The 25,215-nt window shown below is 45.2% G+C and overlaps 2 protein-coding genes across 8 annotated transcripts; one reads left to right on the top strand and one right to left on the bottom strand.

The window, feature by feature from the left end:
* The first annotated feature begins 35 nt into the window (after positions 1-35).
* Positions 36-15,138, top strand: LOC102947831 (NADH-cytochrome b5 reductase-like). Of its 6 annotated transcripts, none has more exons than XM_037906488.2 (7): positions 77-206; positions 3,030-3,209; positions 4,483-4,631; positions 5,631-5,718; positions 8,761-8,865; positions 11,264-11,467; positions 13,210-15,138. In XM_037906488.2, exons 2-7 carry the CDS (start codon positions 3,033-3,035, stop codon positions 13,411-13,413), a joined length of 927 nt encoding a protein of 308 aa, XP_037762416.1. In that variant the 5' UTR covers positions 77-206; positions 3,030-3,032; the 3' UTR covers positions 13,414-15,138. The 6 variants fall into 6 exon arrangements, with proteins under 6 accessions (XP_037762418.1, XP_037762416.1, XP_037762417.1 ...); XM_037906489.2 differs by having other exon boundaries at positions 78-171; XM_037906491.2 differs by lacking the exon at positions 77-206 and having other exon boundaries at positions 3,080-3,209; positions 4,488-4,631.
* Positions 15,110-23,381, bottom strand: LOC122466850 (dynein light chain Tctex-type protein 2B-like). 2 transcript variants are annotated; one of them, XM_043553012.1, is made up of 5 exons: positions 23,262-23,381; positions 21,942-22,237; positions 21,007-21,159; positions 19,339-19,413; positions 15,110-15,466 (listed from the first exon to the last, which is right to left on the bottom strand). In XM_043553012.1, exons 2-5 carry the CDS (start codon positions 22,056-22,058, stop codon positions 15,110-15,112), a joined length of 702 nt encoding a protein of 233 aa, XP_043408947.1. In that variant the 5' UTR covers positions 22,059-22,237; positions 23,262-23,381. The 2 variants fall into 2 exon arrangements, with proteins under 2 accessions (XP_043408947.1, XP_043408948.1); XM_043553013.1 differs by lacking the exon at positions 23,262-23,381 and having other exon boundaries at positions 21,942-22,269.
* Positions 23,382-25,215: the final 1,834 nt, after the last annotated feature.

Genomic DNA, 25,215 nt, shown 5'->3' on the forward strand with positions numbered 1-25,215 from the left:
CGGGTACGCAGCGCGCTCGCTCGCTATCCCGGCGACTGACGGCACCGCCGGCCAATGACGCCTGCGTGAGCCCTTTCTGTTCCCGCCCTCCCGACGAAAGGGGGCGCGGCGCCAGTCGGGCTCTGGGGGGCGTCGAATGGCGGGGGCGGGGCCTAGGGCACGCGGCCGTTGGTAGGTCACGAGCTGGAGGATGGCTCAGGGGCAGGGTAAGGAGCCGGGCCTGAGCGGCGGGCGGGATCCCGGTCGGTCCCCGAGCTACCCCCGCGCCCGGCCTAGCAGGGCCCTTGGCCTCCGGGGGCCCCCTAGCGTCCTCCGCCAGCCACGGCCCACCCTCGCTCACCTTCACCGGGCAGGGGGCTTCGGCTGGGGATGCAGGCTCTGGGGTGGGGCTGGGGATTTGGGGTGCAGGGGGCTCTGAGCTGGGGCTGGGGGTTGGGGTGAGGTGGGGGCGTGAGGGCTCCGGCTGGGGCCAGGGATGGGGGGTTTGGGGTGCAGGAGGGGGCTCTGGGCTGGGCCGAGGGGTTCAGGGTGTGGGAGGGGGCTATGAGTGGGGCAGGGGGTGTGGGCTGGTATAGGAGGGGGCAGAAGGTGGGGGTGCGGGCTCTAGCTGAGGGGGTGGGCTCTGGGGTTGGGCTGGGAATGAGGAGTTTGGGGTTCAGGAGGGGACTCAGGGCTGGGGCTGGGAGTTGGGGTGCAGGGGGTGGGCTCTGGGAGGGTGTTTGGGTGTGGGATGGGGCTCAAGCCTGGGGTAGGGAGTGGGGGTTGCAGACCTTATTAGGGAGTTTGGATGCAGAAGGGGGTTCTGACCTGGGGCAGGGGGTTGGGGTGTGGGAGCGGGTTGGGGTGTGGGCCATGGCCATGCAGCTCTTATCTCAGGTGGCTCCCAGAAGTGGCCGGCATGTCCAGCTCCTGGACAGAGGGGCTGGGGGCTTTGCGCACTGCCTGCTCCTGCAGGCACTGCCCCCACAGCTCCTGTTGGCCGCGGCTCTCAGCCAGTGGGAACTGCGGAGCCAGCTCTCGGGGCAGGGGCCAGTGACCGCCCCTGTGCCTAGGAGCTGGACATGCCGGCCACTTCCGGGAGCTGTACGAAGCCAGGTCAGGCAGGGAGACTACATTAGCCACACTGTGCTGCTGACCAGACTTTTAACTGCTCGATCAGCAGTGCTGACCGGCGCCGCGTGTGTTCTGGTCAAAAACTGGACACCTGTCAACCCTAGCTGAGGGGCCCATTTTCAAGCCTGTCTCTGCCATGGCACAGGCTGGAACTGTCCATCCATGAATGCAGAGCTTCTCCCATAATCCTGTGACTCCGGGAGCTGGGGCTTCAAGAGAGCTGCCCTGCAATTCTGCCCTGACTCTGGGTCCCATCAACTGGGATGATTAGCTGCCACCTCCCATAGCTACAGAGAGCAGCAGGCTCCCAGTCTCGCCTTTGCCTGGTAGCATAATGGAGTTGCGTGGCTGGGCTGGACTGCAGGGAGAAGATGGATTTATCATACTACAGCCATACCTGAATCACAGAGCTGAGGGGCATATTGAACGCCCTCCCCAAACACTGCTCCTGTGTTGTACAGGCCCCTTTTGCCTACTCTCTGTCCAGATTGGAAACTCACCAAAGCAGAGAGACCTGCCTTCCCTAATGTCTTAGGCTCTTTTCCAACAGAAAGGTGGGGGCATAGTACCTGCTCATGCTGAGCACCCATGACTCCTATTGACTTTGCTAGGGGCGATGGATGCTCAGCGTGTTGCTCCCTCCAGCTAGACTGCTAAAATCAGCGGCCACTTTTCAAAATATTGGCCTTAGTGTTCCATTTCTCCATCAGTAAAATGAGAATAATAATATGTTTGTCACAAGTATGAAGATAAGTTTTAATGCTCATAAAGCACCATGAAAATGGTTATAGGTGTTAAGTATTCTTCAATGCTGCCGCTTGTGGTTTTATAATTTTCCTCATGTTTGAATGATAGAGCATTAATAATATCTAGCTCTTATCAAACACTCTTAACAGTATATGCCAAAGCACTGAGAATAATATCAAGTTTAGCAGTACGTTAAAAAGTTATGGTGTTCCACAGTGGTCAGTTTTGGGACTTCTGTTGATAGGACATGATCTAGGACTGTCTAATATAAGGATATTTGGATGGGGAGTTAAAGATAATTCTACCAGTCCTTGCCCTCACCTACTTATTCGATCTCTAACCCTGTAGCAACTCTCTTGCTCACCAAAAGGGCCCTTCACTCGACTGATTTCACTAAACATTGCTCCCTGTCAAGTTCCTCTCTCTAACCACCACCTATATTTCTCCAGCATCGCTTATCTTCCAGCCTCCCAGAGGTTGGACCTCTCTATTAAAAGCTGGGGCAGCTGCAGGCCACATTTTAGAATGTTACTTTTTATGTTGAATACAGTACTTTAGTAAAGATAATAAAGAAGGAGGGGATTTAGAGAAAGATGCAAGATAAAGATGGGACCAGAGCACACCCTGTATTTATCTTTAATGTAGGGGTGTGGCCCACAGAGATAATAAATTTTAGGTCACAATGCTCCTCTTTGGTTACTGAAGCTGAGTCTAGGATTTAAAAAATATAGCAATTTATATGAATACTGAGAACATCCACAGTTAAATTCTTTTTTCTGTCTAATGTGTACACAATACAGACAATTATTCTGCTGGGCATAAACCGGTCACCAAACTGATAAGGGGTTTCTTACACCTTCCTCTGCATCGTCTGGTATTGGCCACAGTCACTGACAGGATACTAGACTTTGTAGGGCATTGGTCATATGCAGTATAACAATTCTGTGTTAAAGTAGAGGATTGCAGCCACTAAATGAAGATGGAGCGTTGCTTGTATCAAGTTAGCTGATGTGTCTTCAGCTAGATAAAGTTTGGATGCCTCCTGAATTAAATCTTCAACATATTGAGATGGATGTCTCTAAAGCAGCAGATAGCTAGCACCAGATTCATGTGTGCCTCTTCCTTAAAACATGTAGCCCTGTGAATGATGCTTGGGTTGTGTTTTGTAGGTAATGAGTGAAAGTGAGGATGACTGGCTCTCTCTTATGCCTACTGAACCCTTGCCATCTCAGTGCTGTGGCAGTGGCTGCAAACCGTGTGTCTATGATGTGTATCAGAAGGAGCTAGCCCAGTGGGAAGAAGCCAAAGCAAAGAAAGACAGAAGCCTCCTGACCAAACAGAAGGAGGAGGTAGGGACTTCAAAGGCCTTTTTCATAGCATCCAGTCAGTCAGTACTTTTATCACATTTGTGTTTGTAAGCGTTTGATAGCTGTTTGATAGCTGAGGGTGGGGTGATCTACAATGGTCTTTTACTAGAAGAATTTAGACTTCCCCCACAATACCTGCTGTAATGAAAGTTCCGAAACTCTCTGGATTTCATTATGTACCTCATTAAAGTGCAGTTTCTGGTGCCACTGCAGCAAGCTCACATCACATGAAGGTGATACAATAAGGATAAAGCTTGTTTGTGCAGGAGAACTTTCTTTGGGGCCAGTCTGAGACTGTGGAATGAACTCACCCAGAAAATTAAGGGCCATCATAAACTTCACCACCTTCCGCTCCAAGCACAAGGCGCATTTCTTTGATCTTGCTATAAATACATAGCAACATGTAAAGTCCTCTAAAATCCTACCAAACCAAGACACCTTCCTGCACATACGTCTTCCTTTGGGGAGAGGATGAGAGAACAAACAACGCATGGCAGGTGTTACGCACATTTTTAATGCACTACTGAAAGTGTTCAGATATTACAGTGATGTGCCCTGTGTAGAATAGAATAGGTGATGATTCCACAGCATGAGGCAACAAGTTTTTAGGGAAAAAGGCAGAGATGAGAGTGTTGGCATCTCTTCTACTATGATAGCATTCACTGTTCACCTTTGACAACTTTTATTTTACCTTCATTTTCAGGTTCATATATTGAGGATAAAAAGTTAATATTTGACATAGCATTCAATTTGCCTCTTCAAAACATAGTTTTATTCCTGTCAAATGCCCTTTCAGATATATCCAACCATGCTGGTAAAGCTGGAGGTTTCTACTAACATAATCAGCAGTGAAATAATTAACGGTGTTGGTTTTTAAAATGGTCGTCATTGGAGTTCAGCGTTGAGTCCCCATTAGGATGTTAAGCTCTCTTAGAGCCATTTCTACTGAACTCTCTCTGCACAGTCAGAAAGACAGCATTGCACTGAGTCATGTTTAGAAGGTTTTCTTCCTGGTCGTAGGATCGGAAATCTAACTTTTTTTTAAAATGACATCTTAGATTTTGAAAACAACACTGCAAAAAACAAACCAGCAGAGAGACCCTTAAATCTGTGCTTGTCCCTAGAGTTTTCAAGGCACATTTTTCTGGGGTCCTAAGTTTCACCAGCTCTACATTCACACACAAGTTTTTTTAAAAATAAAAGTGAAATAAAGGATGCTGTCCACTCCAGTAATTGCTCATTGTTGTTCTTGCAGAGTAGTAATTCAGAATTAAATCCAGATACATTTACTGCATTCAAGATAAGCTCTGTGGAACAGCTAACAGAGGACACCTGCCAGTATACATTTCAGCTGCCAGGAAATAGCAGCCTGGGATTGAGTTTAGGACAACATATTGTGTTAAGGTACTGTCCCTGTCTCTAGTTAGACAGGCTACGTTACGTGACTTAACATGTAGTTTGTCAATATACAAAGATTTCATACCAAGTAAATCAGCATTTCTGTGCTTCTGTAATGATACAGTTGAAAGAACTCATGAGTTTAAGTTTGTTAATTTTATGGTGAAAGCCACTCCATAGCTTCATTTTTACCCAACATTAGCTTTGTGTTGGTGGTGGGGAAAGAGAACTAAGGGTGGCTAAGGAGAGCAATTAACAGAAGGAAAAAGAGAAAAAGTAGTCGTTTCAGCAGATGATTTATATCCATGTAGCAGCATGAAGGCAAACTACTAAATCAGGAGTTCAGTGTTAGGCACTGTAACTTGGGGTGGCTAAGCACAGTGCAATATTGTATCCAAAGTCTGTGTGCTTTGTGGCTGATTGCCAGCTGAGGTCAGGAAAAACATTTGTTCCCCTGGCATAGTATTTGCCAAAAAGGGGCCACATGGGAGGAGCTGTCATCTGTGCTAGTTTCTCATGGTGACTACTGTCAGATACAGAAGAAGGTCAGACTGTAGGCACCATTGATATGTATCAGTTATTATATATTTACTGGATGCTGTACAAACAGTGAAAAACAGCCCCTAGCCCAAACAGCGTACAATCCAAATTTACCAATATAGCATTCCTCACGATACTGCACATTCATCTGCTCCACACAAAATGTCTGTTACTCTCCTTTGCCGGATTTGTCTGGGGAAGCTGCATGTGCGACATAGGTGGTGCCATTGCCTAGAGAATTGGAGGAATACTAGGGAATGTCGTAAAGGGTCTACAGAGAAATCTGAGGTTATTTCACTCCCTGGATGTTTAGCTAATTGATGGAACATCTGTCTCAGCAAAGGATGACCCATGGGGAGGAAAGACTGCTGTTTGTTTCAGACAATAGCCTTTGCTCATTGCTCCAAAGAGTATCAATCAGTGATTCCAGTAATGGTTTCCTGTACCATCTTTTTTTCTTCTCAGAGGGATGGTGAATGGTTTGGAGGTTCAGAGAGCTTATACTCCAGTTAGCCCTGTAAATGCTGAAGGATACTTTGAAGTTTTAATAAAAGTAAGTAGTCTATATTAGGTAAGATTGTAAACAATTTGGGACTCTGTTGGCAATTGTGCTTTGCTGATAAGAGTGGTCATTTCAGGTACACAAAACTGAAAGAGAAAAAGTGTCTTGTAAATAAATTATTTACAACATATTCCCTATTAAGTGATCCTTACAAAATCAAGGCCAGAGTTTTGCAATTGACTATGGTGGGAATAGGATCAGGGCTTAGTTCTAAATCCTGTCCATTCAACCCCTGGGGGGATGATGCCCCTCTGGTCCTGTTTCACCCCTAAAGTCTGTCATGTGAGTGCAGCGTCAATGCCAATGGAGGATTTTGAAAGTTTGTGGTACAGCAGGAAATGAACCCAGCTCTCCTGCATCCCTGGTCAGTGCCTTTATCACAAGACGAACCTTCAGCAATTAGGCTTCTTGAGGGGTTGTTTGCTTTAAGGACACTTTTCAGGGAAACTGAAATTTTCCTGCAAAATGTGTAGAACCATAAAGCATCTGTTTTGTGGTCTTCACATTTAGAAACTGATACTGAGACCTGTTTGGAGTGAAATCCTGGCTCTATTGAAACTAATGGCAAAGTTCCAATTGACTTAAACAGGGCCGGGATTTCACCCCTCGACTTAGGTGGAAGTTTTGCCTGAATAAGGACTGTAGGACCAGAGTCAGCAAAAATAATTATTTTGTGTAGGAAATCAAAATCAGTTCCATCTTTCTGGTCAAATTTACATATCTCTGCTAATTTCGGGGGGGCGGGGGGGGATGAATTTTACTCCACGTGTAAAATTCTGAGAGCTACAGCTTCCAGGCAGATTAGAGTATAACCTCTGCCTGTCTCCCAGGAGTTTATACTTTTGAGGATTTATTATTCACTTGTATGATAGAACGTAGTCCTTTAGAAATGTGTGTAGCTTTGATAAAAGACATTTATGGGTGGGTTATTTCACTATTGTGGCAATCGGGGAAAAGTGCTACATTTGAGGTGCATTAATAGGATACATTTATAGGTTGACTCTGAAATTTCATGTATACTTGCTTATTACACAGGTTTTGCGTTTCAATAATAATAGTAATGATTGTAATAATACCTTTCCTTTATATAAAACCTTTCATCCCAAAGGGAACTATAGTGATTCTCTGGCAGTAATAAAAGACCTGCAACACCTCTTCAGAAAGTACCCATTTTTATAACTTGCTGTGTAGGTTGTAGTATATTTCACACTATTCAGGCAATTTTGGGAAGTACTATATTATTATTACTGTGCAATCCAAGTACTGTTCAAACCCCTCTGTTTCTTATTGTTACACTATCACGTTTATGATATTACAGTTTAGAGTGAGGAAGTTGCTATTTACCATGCATAACTCTCTGTAACAGGGTCAGCCACTTTCTGAGCACTCCCCTTGTGGCCTAGGGTTACTCTGTTTCCCCTTCTTCGGGGCCCCTTAAGAACTGCACAGTCCACAGTACTTAAAACAGTCCCCTTCTGGGATCCAATTTATTCAGTCCTCAGAAACACATTGCCCTCCAGGGCCCAACCCCCATTCAATATCTCTCTCCCCTTCAGTAGAAAGTCCCCATTCCTCTTTTCCAGAGCTGGGTCCTAATTTAACAATCACTCTCATGCTTTACTTGGCTGGAGTTCATCCTCCTGGCTCTGAGTTCTCATGTTCCCTGCAAGAACCTTTCCTCACTCTCTACCACAGCTTCCTGCTGCCCCTTATAGGGGAATCAGCTGTCTTCCTCAGGGCCCACAGCACAGGTGGGCTGGAGCAGTTCCTTCGGTAATCAGAGTTGGCTAGCCCTAGGCCTCTAGTCCTTAAGTGCCAAGCCATACTTTTACACCCTTCTGTAAGTAGTTTTATAATGTTACGGTTTCTTTTGGTGTAAAACTGAGTGTAGAAGTTTTCACCCCAGGAGATATTTTTTCTTTTTCTTTACAAAAATTAATTGTAAACCAGTTCAGACATTTCTCATTTAGATTGAGAGAGGATATTTGGGAGTGGAGAGTGTTTCAGTTCCAAATGCTTTTCCCCCAGTGCTGTAGGGAACAGGAAGTAAATGCTAATTTGCTACTGCCTTATACCTTGTGTTGCCATTTATGCTTGTGGCAGGTGAGTGTAAGATGCTTACCATACAAACCGTTCTAATCTGATAACCTTTTCCACCCACTGTGCATAGGTGTTAAATGACTACCCAAGATGCAAGCCCCATTGAATGTAAAATGTCTCTGATAGTATCTTACAGCATGGATGCCACTAGGGATGGTAACAGGACTAACTGGATGATCCCATGGTTTTAGCGTTTCCCTTTGTGTCCTCCTCTATTGCAGGCAAGCTCTGACTCCTGTCAGTAACAGAATAACAGTGTTTTCACAGTGGTTTTGTACCCGTTAGGAAAAAGAGCAGTTTTTGTGAATGCCTTTTTTAGTGAGGTCCATGTCAATATTTTTGTAAAATCTCAGAGCATCCTTTCACATTCAGATGATCTGTACTAAAAATACCCATTTTAACATTTCAGATGGGAAACCTGACTCTGGTTCAGTAGTTACTTGCTGTGCCATTGTAGCATCTGGGAGATCTGAAACAAAGTGTACAATATGTGGTGTTCATTTGAATATCAATACCCAGAATGCACTTCCAGCTCCCAGTCATTTAATAACCATATTACGTGGCCGTGTTCTGAGCTCTGGAGAACACAGGAAAGCTAGCTGTGCTTTTGACTGTGAGGAGTTCTTCTTTGTGTGCTTTGTAAATGAGAGTTCTGATAGGCTTTCCTAGCTTCAGAAAGCGTAGGCTTCATAAGTGTGTATTGTGTTTACATTATATTCAAGCTGGATTTAATCCAGTATCATTTCAGTTAAATGTCTTTGCTACTGTTACAAGTTTATATTATTTTGCAAATAGAACAGTCATTTTTTAAACCCCTGAAATCCCCCCCCCCCCTTTTGTTTAAACAGAGATAATTTTGTAATTAACTTTAAGCTGGGAAACTTTCCAGCAAAGTATAATTATTCTTTCCTTTTGTGTGATTTTTTTAAATAGTGCTATGAGGCTGGGCTAATGTCACAATATGTAAAATCCTGGATTGAAGGAGATACAGTCTTTTGGCGAGGGCCATTTGGAGGCTTCCCATATAGCCCTAATCAGGTTAGTTATATAATAAATACAGAATAGCTCAGCACATGGCAGTTCACTTTGTGTAATGTACCAAAGGGAGATTGTCAATTAGATTACTATTTTGATTATTTGAAGGATTTACACATTTACTGTATAGTGCTACAGCTTTTGAAGTTGATTGGAGTAAATGGATCTTGTTAGAATGCAAAATATGTAAGGAGGAGGGAGATTATAAAACACTAGCAAGGGTTGCTGACCATCCTTTTTATTAGTGTTGAAACGAAAAAAACTGGTCAGAGTTATCACCAAAAATTAGTGCAAATTTGTTTTGCATCACTTTGAACTACATTGATGTTTCAAGACCAAGTTTGACCAGAGCAGAGGTGTCAAACTCCTGGTCTCAGGGCCAGATCTCACATATTTGATATATTTATGCGGCCCATGACGTATCATCAGATTATGCAGACTTCAGTGAGGTGTGCAGTTTTATGTCCATGATGCGGCAAATAGTGATCCCATGTATGGATGCCAAACCCCCAGCAAAAATGACTATATCAAATTTTGGAGAGATTTCCCACAAACATAGGGACTGTTACTTAATCCCCACCTTTTTGATGAGATGTAGAATTGTGGCTCTGGTCGTTAGAGATCCCATGGCACTTGCAACATAGGAGTGTAAAAACCCCAGGGATCTGGCCAAATTCCAGGTAGAGCAATTAGATTCTGCCTCCTGAAATCCCCCCTGCTGTTTCAGTTGGGAAAGTTATTCTTCACTTCTCCTTCAGAACTCGTGGATCAAGTTTATGCTGGATTGCCAGAGGTGACTGCATCCTAACAGAGGGTGAATCATCCCTGTAAATACAGCTCATAAAACACATTGTGACCCTTGGGTGAAAGTCACCATAGAAGCTCAAACTGTTTATTATTATTTGTATTATTTATGAATAATGATAATAGATGGAAAGTATTTTATGAGTTCTGCTAACACCCGAAAATAAAATTCCCTTTTATTTTTGCATTCAGAGCTATTTGTTACCAAAATACATCAAAACTGATCTTACTTTAAAAGTGGATATAGCTCAGCAATTTAAATAGGTCATTCACAATAAACTGGACAGTCAAAATATATCGCAAAATAGTCCCAAAACACTATCTCTGTGCCCTGCTTCCAGCCTGCTCAGCTAATTTACCAATTCATAAATTAGAATAGGTTTTGCAAACTGTACCACGGGGAACCAGCCTTACTGGTACCCTAGGCACCTATAGGACCTGGTTTGAGCGGTGCTAGCACCCCTGGCTCCCACTGATGGCAGTTTCAAAGAATTAGTATGCTGTATAAATCAGTGGCCTGTATAAAAGGAAGCTGAAAGTTTCATAGCACTTAGGATAGATTTGTTCATAAAAGATCGGATCCAACTTCCACTGAAGTCAATAGGAGTTGGAGTGGGCCCTTTATTTTGCAAATCTATTCTCAGTCTAATGGAGCTTTGGGCTTTGATTTCCACAGGCCACTAACTTTTCTGCTGGGATACAGCTCAGATGTCCTCAATCCATTTCTTGAATGAGAGTGATTCATTTGGCTGTGAGCACTTCATCTGATTTTGTATGGATTCGTAGGATTTGCCATTATCAGATCTGACCTGGTAGTTCATCCAGTCCGATATCCAGTCCCTAGCCATGGCTAAAGGGGGCAGGCCACCAGACTGGGAATCAGGAGACCAGGGTTCTCGTGACATGCTGTGTGAACTCGGGCAAGTAGCTGAGGTCCTTCAGCTCTTCTGAAAATCAAGCCCTCCTCGTGCCTGAACTTCCTAATCTATAAATTGGGGATTATAATGCTCACCCATCTTTTGTATGTGCTTTGAGCTCTGTGGATAAAAAGTGGTAAGTATTACTATTATTTGTTTGGAATGTCCACTGCTGCTGAGGAAGGTAGAGAACTTCCATAATGCACCAAACAAGTTGTACAGAGAAGGAAAGAGTTCCTTCCTGCAGCGGTCCAAACTACACTCCACAGCATGTGATCTGAGTGCTTTCATCTTTATCTCAGGGCTTGTCTACAATGGAAATATAAACCACTGCTGATAAGGGGTGTTGGCAAAGGGTGCAGCTGAACTGAGGCTCAACATGTTTTAGCTGAAATCAAGGTTAAAACTCAGGGGTATGTTTATATCCAAGAAAAAATCGTTTTCATTTGATTTTTTTTTTAAATCCTGAAAATGTTTCTGTTGAGCTTGGGTTTTGTAAAATCTTGCCTTTGAAAAAACTAAATTTTGTGCGTAAATGTACCTGACTCAGTCCCCCATGAGAGAACATATCTGATATTATAGGCCTGCTATCGCACCCTTTCAGAGGAATGGAGTAATCTAATAGGTTTTTCCATTTCCAGTTACTATAATCCAATCAAAATCCTCCACTTAATTTCTAGTATGGAGAACTTCTTATGCTTGCCTCTGGTACTGGCATAGCACCAATGCTCCCCATCCTCCAGTACATAACAGAAAATGAAGATGATGAAACCTTTATAACCCTGGTTGGTTGCTTCCAGACTTTTGAAAATATTTACTTGAAACCTCTTCTCCAAGATCAGTCTCGATACTGGAACGTCAGAACGCGTTACGTCCTTAGCCAGGTAACATTCTGATATAAATACACTCATCCCTGGGTTCTCTGTGGTGAACAACTCTCTGCCTTCTCTGCTTTTGCCTCAGTGTTATCTAAGTTGATTGCTTACCAGTGGACAAGGCCATATGTTGATCCAGTAGCATCTGTCTGATAACATGTTCTTAAATCCTGTTCATACTGACTAGCAGACTTTCAACTGTATCACTCACTAGTTGACCTGTCTTCACAAAGGTTCTGTTAGGAAGCTCCCATTGACCTGTGTCTGCCATGGAATATTTTCCCCCTCCAAATTGATCATTGCTGCATCTGAAAAATTGTATTTATAAAACTCTCAGCTCTATGTGAAACTCACAATAAACAAACTGCACCCAAAGGATCTTCTTTTTTCAGCACCCATGCATTGATTTGTTAGCTCCTTTCATTCGCTGCTCACATTCATTAGCTAGTTTCAGTCATCAAAAATGTTCACTGCTAGCTTGGTGTGTTACCTTGCAGCATGTATCCAGCTATTCATCAACTCATCTCACGCTGGAGTCCTCTCATGAAGCCAATGTCACGTTTATGTGTAAAAATGTTGGGGCCACATACTTAAAGTTGCTAACTATACCAAATTCATGGACAAGGGCCTACCTCTGAAGTAGCCTTCATTTTCAGGGGCGCTGCTCATTTAGTCTCAAATTTATGTATGTTCCACACAAATCTGGTGTTCCCTCACTTTTATTGTTGAAAATTATTTACATCAGAAATAAAGATTCATTGCATTCAGATTGTAGAAAGTTGTTTATGCTAACAGTGTGAATCACACAGCATTTTAAGTTTCCTGCATGTATAATTTTTTGTGTCCCTCATTGTGGAACTTTGGGTCCCACATTTAGCCAGTTTGGGCAATGGGGAGTAGAACTTATGACCTTCTGCTCCTAAAAACCTTTTTGCAGGGCAGCCACCAAAGAATAAGACGGTCACAAACGTTGAGGAGGTCTTGAAATTCCATCCTGTACAGGACAGTGGTTCCTGTTTGACACTAATCAATACATGGCAGTCCATACATTTTTTTCTCTTATCTTGTCTCATTGTGATTTCCTCTCATAAGAGGTTTGTTCTAAACACCAAGTTTTTCAGCTTCCTTTTCATAATTCTATCTGTCTACTTATCAATCAGTTTTATATGGCTGCCCATCATGGTAGTATGTGAGCGCCTTCCACATAAAATCAATAACAATAGCAAAGGCCCTAGTGGACTTCATGGAATATTTTGCATTTCTCCCTTTTCAGGGTCAAAACTCTGCTTGGGGTAGGGTTTTATTTTTGCAGAGGGGGGTTAGGGGGTTGGGAATAGAGGGAGGTTTTCATATTGTGAGTGTCACTTCTGATGGGAAGGCTGACTCAAAGAGGAATGTTTTGCAACATTTCCTAAAAATGGTCAGATTCTGGATTTGCCTGATCTCCTCTGAAAGATTGTTCCACAGCCAGATCCCCTTGACAGAGAATGCTTTGTTCCCAGCTCACACTTGATTCATCCTGGGCTTTGTGATTTGCATTGTCCTGGAAAAGCACAGCTGTGGCACTGGTTCATTTACATCAATTATTGACCTGGAAGAAACCACCTTGATGCATTCCTGAAGGGTAAACTTTCAGATGAAACACGGTCAAGGGAGGTCGGATATTTGGTCTAAGCATTAACTCTTTAAAGTATTAATCATCCTTTTTTTCTAAAATAACTTGATACAGTGTAAACTTTTTGCTTTTCCAGGAATCTTCCCTGGAAAAACTTCCTTGGAGCTATCAAGAAAACACACACACTGGCCGTATAACTGAGAACTTGATTAAGAAAATGATAAATTCCTGTAGAAGAAAGCCATTTGTGCTGATTTGTGGCTCAGTAGCATTTAATGAAGATATGACTAGATGTTTGAAAGCCATAGGACTCAAAGAGGATTCCTATTTTGTATTTTAGCAGTGTGTTCCAGACCTGCTTCCTCTGAAAAGAAGTGCAGACCAAGCATGCACCTGTTTGCTGTTTCCTATGCAAACATCAATTTGAACTTGTCCTTTGACCAGTTTGGGTTTCTCGTGCATATATTTTCATATGCTTTTGTATAAAATATTTTATACAGTGTCTTTAATATAATTCTTAATATATTATTTTAGAAATCCCTACAGGCTAGCTGACAAACCAAACTTGCTACAATAACTTGGCACAGCCAGGAAAGAGAAAAATGATAGTGGAAGCAGTAACTCAAAGTTTCATGAAAGAGACATTTAACATTACTTTTACCTCATTTTTTTGTGTCATCACTTTCATTTTGTAATTAAAAAGTAGAAGGTAAGTAACTCTGCTCCGATCTGTGCATCGTTGTCATGGCACTAACACCCTGAAAGCCATTTGGGTCTGTCATGTCACTGTGCACTATTGGGAACTCTTAATCCATAGGTTATTGCCATAAGGGACATTAAGTGTATGTCTACACTGCACAAAAGACCAGGCTTTGATGCAGGTTTGAACCTGAGCCCATTCCAAATCAGTCAGATTCAAGTCAGCAAGCAATCAGGACACAGGTCCTAGGACCTTCCGAGGGCGGTGGGTCAGAGCCCGACTCCTGTTGTGACTCAAGTCCAAGCCCTCTCATTTTGCAGTGTGAACATAGGTCAAACCGAAGGTCTGTGTAGTGAAATAGTATGGATGCGTTAACACAGCTATGAGACCTGGATCCAGCAATTGTAAACCCAGGTTTACAAAGCAGTGTGGATGCTCAAACACGGGCTTGGAAACACTGAGTCCACGAGCCTGGGTCCCAGAGACCCAGGTTTACAATGCAGTTAGACATACCCTAGTACTTCTGGTCACTGCGCATTTATGCAGCCTTGCCTCATGATGTATTGATGCACTGGTATGGGTTTGCACTGTATACCCAAAAAATGTAAAATCCTTTATCATTTGTGTACAACACTTCACATGGAGAATAAAAATGTATCCTAAAAATCTATTTGAGAAAGTGTGTGCATGATGTTCTAGCTGCTGTTAAACCTCAGTTTCTCAGGGATGATGATTATTTGCTTTTCCTGCTCCCAAGCATTTTATAATCTCTGTTGTTTATGAAATGGAAGCTATTTTCAAGGTAGAAAAGCTGTTTCATGGTGACTGCCTGACTTTTCCATAGGCAGAGGGCTGCCAGAACTGACTTTGTGAACTTCCCAGGAACACTGCCTCATATCTGGAGTAATGTTTGGGTTTTCCACAGGGCTGTTCTGGAATGCTCTAGCATTGTGGGGGGAGAAAGGGGCAGTGCATAGAAGCTGCTAGGTAAAAGTACATCCAGTGATATGATGATACTTAGCTTTGTAAAGCACTTTGAGGCAGACCGGTGAAAAGCACTGTGTAAGAGCCAGGTATTGTTATAGGGTATGACAAGGCATCTTGTGCACATAAGTGTACATGTGATGTATGGCGCACATAGTCTCTCTCCACATCTTTAAATTCATCTGTTAATTAGCATTTTTATTCTGTTTTAGAGTTTCTTCACACTGTGTATGCTGTAGCTATGGCATAGTTCCAAGTTTGTCAGCAAACACCCGTGTCTGAGTGTCTCTCTTTACTTGTAGCTAATAACATACCTAAGCTCTTCCTATGCGAAGGAGATGTATTTGGATTGTTACTCGAAATAAACAGCATGAACCAAAACAACACAATAAAGTGTCTCATTCACATACTGGGAGGATGTGAAATTATCTGAATGAGGGTCCCACAGACACTGGCTAGTCACCACTATATCCACAGTCTCATCTTTGCTTTTGTTTCCAATGGTGACGTTGACAACTAACTTATACCGAGGAGGAGTGACTTGCTTGACCAAGTGTTTTATTTCTTCACTTAAAGCAATAGTGAGGCTGGCACATTTTGCAGGCTCATAAGTAACGTTGGTGAGTTTGGTTGGTAAATATTCCCTTAGCAGCTCTTCTGCTCTGCCACAAGAGAATTTCTCTTTCGGTATTGCAGACGAGACTGGAATCTGTAACACAGACCTAATGGTATAATATGATTTAATTAATTTATTTGTATTACAGTCACGCCCAGCACCCTTAGTCAGGATTGGGGCCCCATTGTTTTAGACCCTGTACAAACACACACACTTGTGTGTATTACAATTGAACCACAATAAATTCTGTTCCAACAATATGAATCTCTACATTTTCAAAGAGCTACGAGGTTTAACCAGGCAACGTCCAGTCAAGTCAGTGAGAGTTGACTCCAATTACTGGGAGTCAAAAATTAACCCACGTACATGCGCGCGCGCACACACACACATTAATGGAACTGGGTCAGAGTGCTGGCTCACAATACAGTTGTCCCCACAACACAAAATGTGGTTCTGGTTCCCCAGCATCAGTAAATGCTAAGATATATCCAGGACTTTTGCCCAATTCGGACACATGGTTAAAACCTGCTTAGGTCTGCACTGGAATATCAAACCATGTTTTAACCATCTTGGGGGCAGCCACTATACTATTGTGCTAGATGGGGAAGTTCTGGGAACCTGTCTTCTCTAGTAGGACTTCTATCCCATGCTGACTGCCCAAGTCCTGCCCCAACATATGTTGGGTGTCATAAAGCCTGAGATAGATTCTTCAGTAGCTGGCTGTACTTTGGCCCTGGTTAGAAACACAGGGGAAGGCATCATCTTAGACCATTATAAGCCAAATTTTCGAAGACTTGTTCACATGCATTAATCTTTGAAAATCTAGAGGTTTTGCTAAATGCCTGTGGGTGCGTCTACACTGCAGCTGGGAGCGTGCTCCCCTACTTGGGTAGGCTAGGCAGATGCGCTAGCTCTGCTCAAGCTAGCACGCAAAAAATAGCAGTGTAGCCGGGGTAGCACGGGGGAGACTTGGGCTAGCTACCTGAAGACAAATCCACCCAGAACCCCAGCTATGCGCGCATGCACTTAGCCTGAGCCACTGCCTGAGGTACCCCCAACGACACTGCTATGTTTAGTACGCTAGCTTGAGCAAATTGCATCGGTGTGTGTGTGTCCAAGTCCATGTCTGAGCAGGGAAGCATGCTCCCAGCTGCAGTCTGCAGTATCGATGTACCCAGTGTGACTCTTTGAAAATGTAGGGGTATAACTTCAAGTTAGCAAAGAATGGGAGAGTTAAAAGTGGAACTGTTTCTTTAAATTCCACCCCAACATGCCTAGGTATTTCAGCACATATGGAACACGATGGGGCAGAACCCTGCCCAGCTGGTCTGGCCCTTCTGCTGCTAAGCCTTCTCTCTTTGTTCCTGGCTAGAAGGGAGGGAAGTGAGAGACACACAGACCAGGCTGTGAATATTATTGGGTTGCAATCCTGCAAAGGCAGACTGCAGGGAGAGAGGGTGGCATTTTTGTATGCGGCTCCACCAGCTCAGCCATCTGCATTCCCTGGAGGAGGGAAATTCTTCAGGGGAATTTCCCCTTAGTGTGGGAGGTGGCCCTGGAAATGTGAAGAGCCTTAAACAGCAGCTCTCAGCGCAGCAATCTCTAAGGCAACGGTGCCCAAACTTTTCCTGTCGCACCCTCCCCTTACAGTAGTGGAATCTGTCCGCACCCCCACCCCCCCCAACTACTGCATAATTGGCTCAGCAGAGGAGCTTGGGCCGAGCTGGGGGCAGAACTGGGGATGGGGGAGTGGGGAGCTGGGGCTAGAGGCGGAACTGGCCTGGGGGGCAGAGAGGGAATGAGGGCAGAGCTGTGGCCAGGGGCGGGGCAGTGGGGTGCTCCCCCCTCCCCTTGGGGGCTTGCCCCTCTGAACATTCCTCTGTGCCCCCCTGGGGGGGAGGGGAAGTATGCCCCCCTGTTTGGGGACCACTGCTCTAAATAGAGTTCACGTCTGGGCAGACCCTAATGATCTTTATTCTCCACTATCCACAGACACTCTCCCCCACTCCACTTAGTGTTTTGTCTTGGTGGGTTAGGTTAAGATTCCCTCTGCCTAACCTCGGATTTACACCTTCCCTTGCTCAGGCAGCCCCGTTTGGAGGAGGTAGGGGCCCTTGCTAAGTGTGCTGAGCTTGAAAGCCATGCTGCAAAGACAGGCTGTTCTTGTACTCCAGCCCCAGCTTGTGTGGGACACTAATGCTCAGTTGGCAGGATGCTGCCTGGGCTCTTTATTTACTAAAGGAAGATGGGTTTCCCCACTTTTCAACAGACTCTAGGAGCAGAACAGAGAAATATCCCATAGGAAGAGTTTCATTGAAAAAATGCTTCGATATTGATTGTTGCATCAATTATTAAATGGATTCTTAGTGCTGTGTGTGGGCAGAGTCATCTCTGGAGATGCAGATGGCTCATTTCATGTCAGAATGCTGGGATCAGAGAGATCAGCTCATCTCCTGGCCAATGCAGGATTGGTCCCTACAGGACATTTCCAGTGCTAGACCCGTGACCTAGCAATGAGGCTTTCAGTACTTCCCCAAGGAGACAAGTCCACCCCCTAATGCAGCTCCCTGCCAGGAAGGTTTTTCCAATATGCAGCCTAGATATTCTCTTTCTTAATTTCATCTCATTACTTCGTGTTCCTGCCTTAGTAATTCCTCTCCCTACTTGGTACTGTGGTAAACCCTTGATCAGCTCTGAAGTCCCACTGTTTGATAACATCCCTTCCATTTAAATTAATCCAAGTCTTTTTTGACTTGTGGTTTATAGATTCTTACATGGTAGAAACTGTGTGAGACCCAGATATGGCGTAACTCTGTTTCTAGTGAAGCAAAATGGTTTCAGTACAAACTAATCAATTGTGGGCCTGATGCAGAGGTCCTTGCTGTTAATGGCAAGACTCTTCTTTGACAGGACTGACCTGGCTGGTCACCATTATTCCTCATCCTGTTCCCGCCCCCACCCTCGCCCAGGACTGCTTAGCTGACAAATAGCAATCCCTCAGTTCAGGCACAGCAGCTGAATTGCAGGCCCCAGGTCACACGAGGGTGAACATGTCATGAGGCTGATATATGCTGTCTCCTAGGAGCACATCACTGCTAGCCTCCCTGGTAGAGAGCTCTCTACCCCCTCTCCTGGCTTCCTGAGTAATCTTGTATCCAGTGGGTACAACAAATAGCATAAACTGGGGACACGGCGTGCAGCTGGATGGAATGGGGAAGATAAACCACACAAATAAGAGCATCCTAGGCACTGCCATCCCAGACCAGATCAGTGAGCCATCCAGGCAGGCATCCTGTTGCTGACAGTGGCCAGTGATGGATGCATACTTTGGAGGAAAGCAGGGGAAACCCGGAATGCTCTGGCCACCTGTACAATAAGCGAGCCTGGAGGAAGCATGTTCTTTCTAAGCCCAGATGATCAGTCTGTTTCAAGCAATGCGAGGACTAATCATCACCCTTGTAGTTTTATCCATGAGCGTAGCAATGGCGGCTATTCTGAACAGCATAGGCCTGACCCAAAGCACGCTTTGACCCTAACTGGAGTTATGGGCTCAGCACCACTGAAAATCAGACATGAAGGCCTTGTCTTCACTCAGAAACAAGGTGTGTTCTTAACTCAAGTTAGCTAACACACGGTAACTAACATGAGGTAAAATCCTAGTGCTAGATCTAGGATCTTCCATAGTCTTTAACTCAACCCACTAATATGTGAAAAACTACCAACTGCCTGGTCTTCACTAGGATTTTAGCTGGTGTTAGCCTACTCAAATTGGGACCACACCTCTTCAGCTAGAAAAGACGCATTCCTATAGGTTTGATCCAAACCACATTGATGTCAGCAATTAGCAAACGCCATTGCTAATTGATGGGATGTCACCATTCTCCTCAGCCCCAGGAATGTCCAAGAGAAAACTGCCCTGAGCATGTCATCGGAGAGGCCCTGTGCTAGGCAGACAGAACACGTACCTTCTCACTGATGATGGTGATGGGCTTGTGACGAGAGATCTGGAGTCTTGACTTGTTTTTCATAGTGGCTCGGTTCTACAAGTCAAATCATGCTTTACCAGGTGCTAAGATACATGAGCAAGACAACAACGCTCCAGGCCGCCTTTCATACCCACACACTGGTCAGCTCTTCAGGGAAGGGAGTGGCTGACTGTGGGCGTGTGCACAGCTCAGTACAATGGGGCCTGCAGACACTGCGGTAGCACTTCGCCATTCTTCAGCATCTTTCATCAAAGGATCTCAAAGCACTTTACAAAGGTGAACTAATTAAGCTTTGCAATGCAAAGATAAGGGATCACTTCACCTACCACTGCAACACAGCCACCTCTGGAATTGAAGGCAGCAACAATACACAACATTTTAGGGCTGGAACTGAAGAACAACACTATATTCACAGCCATATTGAACTATCTGTATTCACATAGCCTGCATTTGACCTACAAGCATCCAAATACAGCCTTATTTTGTTTGCTATAAGGGGATCTCAAAGCACCTTATGACCGTTACTGAGCTTAGCCTCACTCCATCCCCATGAGGCAGGTACTGGTGTCAGTATCCCTGTTTTATAGCTGAGAGGCTGTCATTTGACAACGTTGCACAGACGGTCACAGTGGCTGAGCTGGGAACAGACCCCAGCTCCCCTTACTCCCTGCCCTGGGCGAGGGGAATTTAGCTAGAATGTCATTGCCTGAGTTGGAATTTGTCCCAGACGCTGTGGTTAACATCTCCGCTCCTACTGTAGCACTTTTCTAAGGGCTCCTTCGGGCTTTGTTTGTTTAACTAGGCAGTCCTTTAATACACTCTGTGGCTTAGATGGGAGCTATCCAGTGTCAGACTATTAGCCGGCACCTCTAGCTATACTGTACACCCTGGAACTGTCTCCAACAGAAAATGCCTGAGCCCCAGTATTAGGCATTATACGTTTTACCTGAGCCCGAAAACAGTGGCTGTGTCTGGACGACAGAGTCGATGGCCAGCCCACTGCTAGCAGCTGCCTTAAACAGGTAGGGGAGTTAAACACATCATCATCGATTCGTGCCATGAGTCAAACGGATTTAATCCCAGGGCTAATCATGTTAGCAGAGGCCAGTTTCAAAGGGATGATAAAGAGAGTCTGACTGGCTCTCCTTCAGGGATTCACTCCAGGACCGAGCATGGTCCCCAGGAAAGGGGCGCATGCGGATGTCTCTGTTAACCATGCTAGCGAGGGCAAGGAGCTCTACAGCACAGCTTCGAACCTCTGCAGTCAGGGCCAGCCTGACAGGGGTGGGGCTGATCAAAACCACTGGGCTTTGTCCCACTGCCTGTGGGGGATGATCACCTGCTCGTGTGTGTGTGGGGGTGGAGGGGGGCAGCAAAGGCTGTGGGCCTTCAGAGGGCTGGGAATTGTGGAGGTTGCACTAGGCAACAGGGCCTCAGGCTCCATTTTACTGTTTGTGCCCATTAATAGGACCTTGGAAAAGATGCTTTTAGCAGCCTCTTTTTAGCCTTTTTTGCTCATGTTCTGAAGCCTCCTGGTGTCTGCTTGAGGGGCATGGTTACAGCTATAGGACACAGCAGAAGGGTCACTGGAGCCTTGCTTTTAAGTGGCTCTGATTAGGAGCATCTCTACAGCAATAATCACAGTACCTTAAATTCCTTAGTGAGTCTCTGGGCGGCTAGAAGGCCCCTCAGGCTGACAGTGGCTGGGTCAGAAGTTGTGGCTTCTGAAGCTCTTGTGGTTTCTACGCCCATCTGAAGCTTGGAAGGTGAGTAACCGCCAGCAGCAGGAGCATCTGGGGACTTAAGGGGAATATACGGACCAAGAAGTAAGTGTGTGTGGATGTCTGAGTGAAGAGACATGCCAGTGTCATGACACCAGCTGCAGGAGCGTCTGGTCCATGGCGTCCGTCTTGGACTCTTCCCCAAATGGAATTTTGTGACACACTCACTGAGCCGCTAGCCACCCATCCTGCCCCGGCAGCTCAAACCCTTGGCCTGCCCCAAAGTGAAGATAACAAAAATACCAATTGAACCCTTTAACCAAACAGGCAAACCCCTGCCAACCCCACACATCCCACTGCACATCCCAGCCACCCACAGGGAGTGTTAATGGGGGCAGTGAATGCCCTGCATCTCTGGGCGTGGATACATCACCTTGCTAATCTAGGTTCTTACATGGGCCCCAGCACCACAGTAGCTGAATGCCTTTTCCTCCCTGATATTAAATAGGACACACACACCCACACACATACACACACACACATGCTGAGCATTTGTATTTGAAGAGGGCAGTCTGTATTCATGTGTACCCTATACTGTATTTGATTTGCTGCTGTTGCATAGCACTATAAGCACTTCTGCTGGGGTGGGGTCAAGGGAGGAAGTATGATTATTGTTATTATCACCCATAAAATAAATCCAGGCACTTAATGACCTTGGCAGAGAGCATTTCCTGGGGATTAATGACAGATTGGTGTTCATGTCCCTCAGGCTGTCAGCTCCTCCCAGCTGGACATTAATCCACAAGAAATGTCTTGGGTATTGATCCCTATTACTTAATTAATAAATGCACCATGTCTTACTGGCTTAGATTTAGAGGCAGCCCTTTCTTCTCTTCCTGCTGCATTGAAAGTGACTTTTTTAGCACCTGTCACTCTTTCTTTTGAGGCCTTTGGGTCTTTTGGTTTCCTGGCATTCATCTGAGTGTTGTTTTGTTGCCGCACCAGAGAATTTCACCCTTAGAAGGAGGGGGACAGATGACACGCTTGCTGTCTTCTGCGTTTCCCTGGCTAATGTGGCACGGCACGAGAAGCAAATCTTTCAGAAGCAACACAAAGTCTTGATTATCCTCAGCTGATTACATCCGCTTTACAAGAGTCTGCACAAAAAGGAGCATGAGCTGTCGAGCAAGAACATTGTAATTCACCAAGGTCTTAAACGTTTTCTGTAATAATCAATTTCTTGCCTATGAGTCACCATTCATCTTCAGTACTTTCTTCATTGGGTGGCTTTGCTATCTTTAGTTCTAGGCTACCAACTGTCTTTGAGAAACAACCACACTAATTAGGAGCGATTACCAGTCTATCAAGTTTTAAAAGTCAGGTGCACTGTCCCCATCTGACTTGGAGCCCTGTTTTCAAAAGTGGTTCGTGGTTTTGGGTGCCCAGCCTGAAGGGGCCTGGTTTTCAGAAGGCGCTGAACACCCTCCCCTGTAAATGAGGTCCCTTAAGGTGTCTCAAGTTGAGACCCAAAAAACTGAGTCATCCAAAATCACTAATCCCTGGCTTTGGAAATCTTGGAGCCAAGATCATGCACTTTTTAAAGACTAGGGCTGCGCTGTCTCACCCAATCAGATTTCAAAACAGAGTTCATCTGAGTGGCATAGACTAAATGATCTGCTTCTTCCTTAGATTACAAGGCAGTCACATAAACATTACTGTGTTCAGGGTTGCCTTTGGTAAACGATGTGCGTGCTCTATTGCCTGGATCATTCCTAAATGGCATTATTCTTTCACTGCGTGTCTTAGAGCTGCTCACATGTATTTTCTCATGTTGAGAATGCCAATAGTATTGGCCAGGAGAGTCAGGATCCAGTTCTGGGTTCACTTTCAGGACTGTAAATTCGGAGTAACTCCCATCAGATCGGCTGAGTTACACAGGTGTAAATCTGAGTGAGCAGAGTCGGGCCCTCAGTGTACCAAAAAGATTTTCCCTTTGCAAATCTGGAATGCATTTTGTATTAAGAAAGGTAAATATGTAAAAATGTGCACTCAGAAGGTAACAGGCTTAATGTCTACACAGTAGGGCCACACTACAGCCACCACCCATTGTATCTCATGGGCTCCAGGGACGGTGACACTCTACTCACTGACAGATAGGAAGAAGAATTGTTTTTGTCCTACCTGCAGATGGCCTTGGTGTAGCCTCTGTTCAAGGTGCTTTGCTCTCCTTGTGACAGCCACGTTAAACACTGACCAGATTAAGTTAAAATAAAATGAAGCCACTTCTACTTAACATGACTGCCTGCCCTCCAGTGTGTACAAAATGGATGGCTGACACTCCTCCAGCTACTTATTCTGGCTACTGTGTTGACTCTATCCAGGCCTCCACCCTCCATAAACATTAAGGCAAACAAGATTTGCATTTCTTTTTCTGGAGAGAGAGCAGGAGAAAGAAGCATTATTTATATAGTATTTGCTTTGTTCTCCCTCAGTCAGCTGGTGAGATGTTACTCTATTAACCATTAGAAATCCGGCCCTTTATTGACAAAATTGGTGGTTCTTTGTCATGGCTCTCCGTTTGTAAGCATAAACTCTTCATGGCTTCGGAGCATGTGGCTGGTGAAACTAACATCCATAGTAATCTGAGGGGGTGATATTAAGTAAAGCAGTTCAGGAATGTTGCCTACATTGAGGTCATAAAATTATAACAATATGGCAATGTCCTAGGACTAAATTGTTTCCTGTAGGGGTTATTTCCATGGGAAATAGCATGGTCAAGAGGATAAGGAATGAGAGGAGGCAGGCAATGTGGTTTCTATTCCCAGCTTTGCCACTGACCTGCTGTGTGATCTTGGGCAAGTCACTTCACCCCTCTGTGCCTCAGTTTCCCATGCAACTCTGTGACTTGTCTATTGTAAGCTCTTTGGGGCAGGGGCAGTTTCTTGCTATGCGTATGTATGGTGCCAAGCACAATGGGGCCCTGATATTTGGTGGGGCCTCTGGGACCTATTGTAATACAATACAATAATAAGAGGAGACAGGAAATTCAGGGTATGTCTGTACTGTAATAAAAGAGCACAACTGGCCAAGGTCAGCTAACTCAGGCTTGCAGGGCTTGAGTTGCGGGGCTATAACATTGCAGCATAGATATTCGGGCTCGGGGTGGACCCTGGGGTCTGAGACCCTCCTGGGGTCTCAGAATGTAGGCTGCAGCCCAAGCCTGAATGTTTACACTGCTACTTTATAGCACCATGAGCCCAGGTCAGTTGACTCTGAGATTCGGTACCCAGAGGTTTTTTATCGCAGTGTTGACGTACCCTCAGTATCTTTGGACGAATGTCGTTTTGGACCAATTCTTCTTTGGAAGCAGTGGGTTGCCCCACCCGCCAGTCCACCAGGAGAGGGGTTCAGCACTGAAAATGCACAGCTCTCCTGAGCTTTATTGGAAGCCAGGACCATCTTTGTGGTGTCCCCCTGTGCTTCCAAGGTGCCTCCTGACCGATGGTTCCATAGTGTCTCGGGATGTCCCCGGGGCACTGGGGATGGTAATCCTAGTGTAGGAGGGAAATCAGTGTACAGATGCCAGCAGTGTCATTGCTATTTTACTCTAGAGATTCCCACTGATGTTGAGTGAGGACGGCGGTGACTGAACCAGCAGCGGCCCAGACTAGTTCTGTTCATGTCTGTGAACCTCTGACTGGGAGGTTTTTGGTGCTAGCTGGCTGTCCACGAGCACACTTTGTGGCTGTGCTTGGCCAGTGCGTTTAGACTGTGCCTGTCAGGGGGCGCATCACTCACCGCGAGTCTGGTGCCTCCTCCTGGGGATTAGCTCAACGCCAATGCCCTCCCATCCGTGGTTTGCACTCTGTTGCTCTGTCTGCAGGCAGCCCTTCCCATGGCCCCAGGAACTGCAGTGTCCTCTTCGTAGCTCAACCCCCGGCCGTGTCACCATCCATGTTTCCCGCTTCTGGCGGTTAGTATTGCAGTCCAAATCCTGCCACTTCCCCAGTGGCGAGTTGGAGGGATCCGGGCCTGCCTACTACTACAGGTCCCAGCCCAGGGTCCCTGTGTAGAGCAGCCTCCTGCTGCTCCTCTCACTCCTCTCACTGCTGTTACGATTCCCTAGACCACTTCC

Source organism: Chelonia mydas, chromosome 8 (genome assembly GCF_015237465.2).
Source record: "Chelonia mydas isolate rCheMyd1 chromosome 8, rCheMyd1.pri.v2, whole genome shotgun sequence".
In the NCBI taxonomy this organism is placed as follows: Eukaryota; Metazoa; Chordata; order Testudines; family Cheloniidae; genus Chelonia; species Chelonia mydas.

What these genes read in the sequence shown, in the direction of transcription:
- LOC102947831 (XM_037906488.2), top strand. Translation starts at nt 3,033, where the DNA reads ATGAGTGAAAGTGAGGATGACTGGCTCTCTCTTATGCCTACTGAACCC. An exon ending in TGACCAAACAGAAGGAGGAG is followed by an intron (nt 3,210 to 4,482) that starts GTAGGGACTTCA and finishes TTGTTCTTGCAG; the next exon opens with AGTAGTAATTCAGAATTAAA. An exon ending in GGACAACATATTGTGTTAAG is followed by an intron (nt 4,632 to 5,630) that starts GTACTGTCCCTG and finishes TTTTCTTCTCAG; the next exon opens with AGGGATGGTGAATGGTTTGG.
- LOC122466850 (XM_043553012.1), bottom strand. Translation starts at nt 22,058, where the DNA reads ATGAATGCCAGGAAACCAAAAGACCCAAAGGCCTCAAAAGAAAGAGTG. An exon ending in GACTCACTAAGGAATTTAAG is followed by an intron (nt 19,414 to 21,006) that starts GTACTGTGATTA and finishes TTTGACTTGTAG; the next exon opens with AACCGAGCCACTATGAAAAA. An exon ending in TCACCATCATCAGTGAGAAG is followed by an intron (nt 15,467 to 19,338) that starts GTACGTGTTCTG and finishes TCTGTGTTACAG; the next exon opens with ATTCCAGTCTCGTCTGCAAT.